This window comes from Chiloscyllium plagiosum, unplaced genomic scaffold (genome assembly GCF_004010195.1).
Source record: "Chiloscyllium plagiosum isolate BGI_BamShark_2017 unplaced genomic scaffold, ASM401019v2 scaf_36548, whole genome shotgun sequence".
NCBI lineage: Eukaryota > Metazoa > Chordata > Chondrichthyes > Orectolobiformes > Hemiscylliidae > Chiloscyllium > Chiloscyllium plagiosum.
In genome coordinates this window covers 5,809-7,094 of record NW_025201436.1, presented here as the reverse complement: position 1 = coordinate 7,094, position 1,286 = coordinate 5,809, and the positions used below count along the sequence as shown (strand labels likewise).

Here is a 1,286-nt window from a genome sequence, read left to right as displayed (position 1 = left end):
TCCCTTTAAGACGAATTACTGTCGGGGGATAATAAATAGTGTGAGGGGGCGGGGCGATGGTGTGTGGGAGTGCGCCTTTAAGAACATCCGGGTGTCTGCTCGCGGGCTGCCAGACGATGGCGGCTACCGTCCCCCTCCGGAGGAACCGGCCGGGGACTAAAGCTCAGGTAAAGGCTTCACCTCCTCCCGCCGCCGCCGTCAAGACCACGGCGCTCCCTGCTTCCACTTCCATTCACACTCCGGGCCCGAGCCCGGGCCGCTCGGCTCCCGGTTTCTCCGCCGGTCACAGGGAGACGGCGAGACCCTCGCCACACGGTTCGCCGCCGCCCTCCCGCGGCTCGTGCCTCCTCTCTGATTGGACGGCGCGGCCGTCCGTCAGCTGGCTGACGGGGCGGGGCTAGGTTGCCCATTGGTCGGCGGTGCTGTCTCTCAGCGCCATGGGGGGGGTCGGATCTGATGTTCCATTGGTCGGTGCGACCGTCCATCGGAGAGCAATGTATTCCATTGGGCGCAATACCTGTACGTCAAAGGCGATGGGTAATTCCAATCCAATCGCGTCATGTATGGGGGGGCGTTAACGTGCTTGGATTGGATTGGGAGTCTGTCGGTCAGAGCGCAACCTCCGCTCCTATTGGATAAGGTGCCGTCGGAACGAGGCAGGGTCGCGGTTCCATTGGACGGGGAAGATGTCCATCAGCTGGGGTGGGCGAGGCTGATCCCACCATTCGCCGATTTTCCCTCATTGCCGATTGGACGCAAGGGCAGTCAATCAGAATGGGCCACAGGTTCATTGGACAACGCGTCTGTCCATCAGGTAAAACGGGCACGCCGATTGGCGGCAGGTCATGCAGGGACAGGGGGTTAGATACATGGTACAGCTCCCTCTACACCATCCCCCCACTCCCAGGGACAGGGGGTTAGATACAGAGTGAAGCTCCCTCTACACCGTCCCCCCCACTCCCAGGGACAGGGGGTTAGATACAGAGTACAGCTCCCTCTACACCATCCCCCACTCCCAGGGACAGGGGGTTAGATACAGAGTAAAGCTCCCTCTACACCGTCCCCCACTCCCAGGGACAGGGGGTTAGATACAGAGTGAAGCTCCCTCTACACCATCCCCCACTCCCAGGGACAGGGGGTTAGATACAGAGTAAAGCTCCCTCTACACTGTTCCCACTCCCAGGGACAGGCGGTTAGATGCAGAGTAAAGCTCCCTCTACACCGTCCCCCCACTCCCAGGGACAGGGGGTTAGATACAGGGTACAGCTCCCACTACACTGTCCCCC

The 1,286-nt window shown here is 61.0% G+C and overlaps 1 protein-coding gene across 1 annotated transcript in view; it reads left to right on the top strand.

The window, feature by feature from the left end:
* The first annotated feature begins 62 nt into the window (after nt 1-62).
* Nucleotides 63-1,286, top strand: part of mob4 (MOB family member 4, phocein) — a 6,800-nt gene continuing 5,576 nt past the window's right edge. The window contains exon 1 of the mRNA XM_043684953.1: nt 63-167. Coding sequence (XP_043540888.1) covers nt 117-167 — 51 coding nt within the window. The 5' untranslated portion in view covers nt 63-116. The remainder of the gene's footprint in view (nt 168-1,286) is intronic.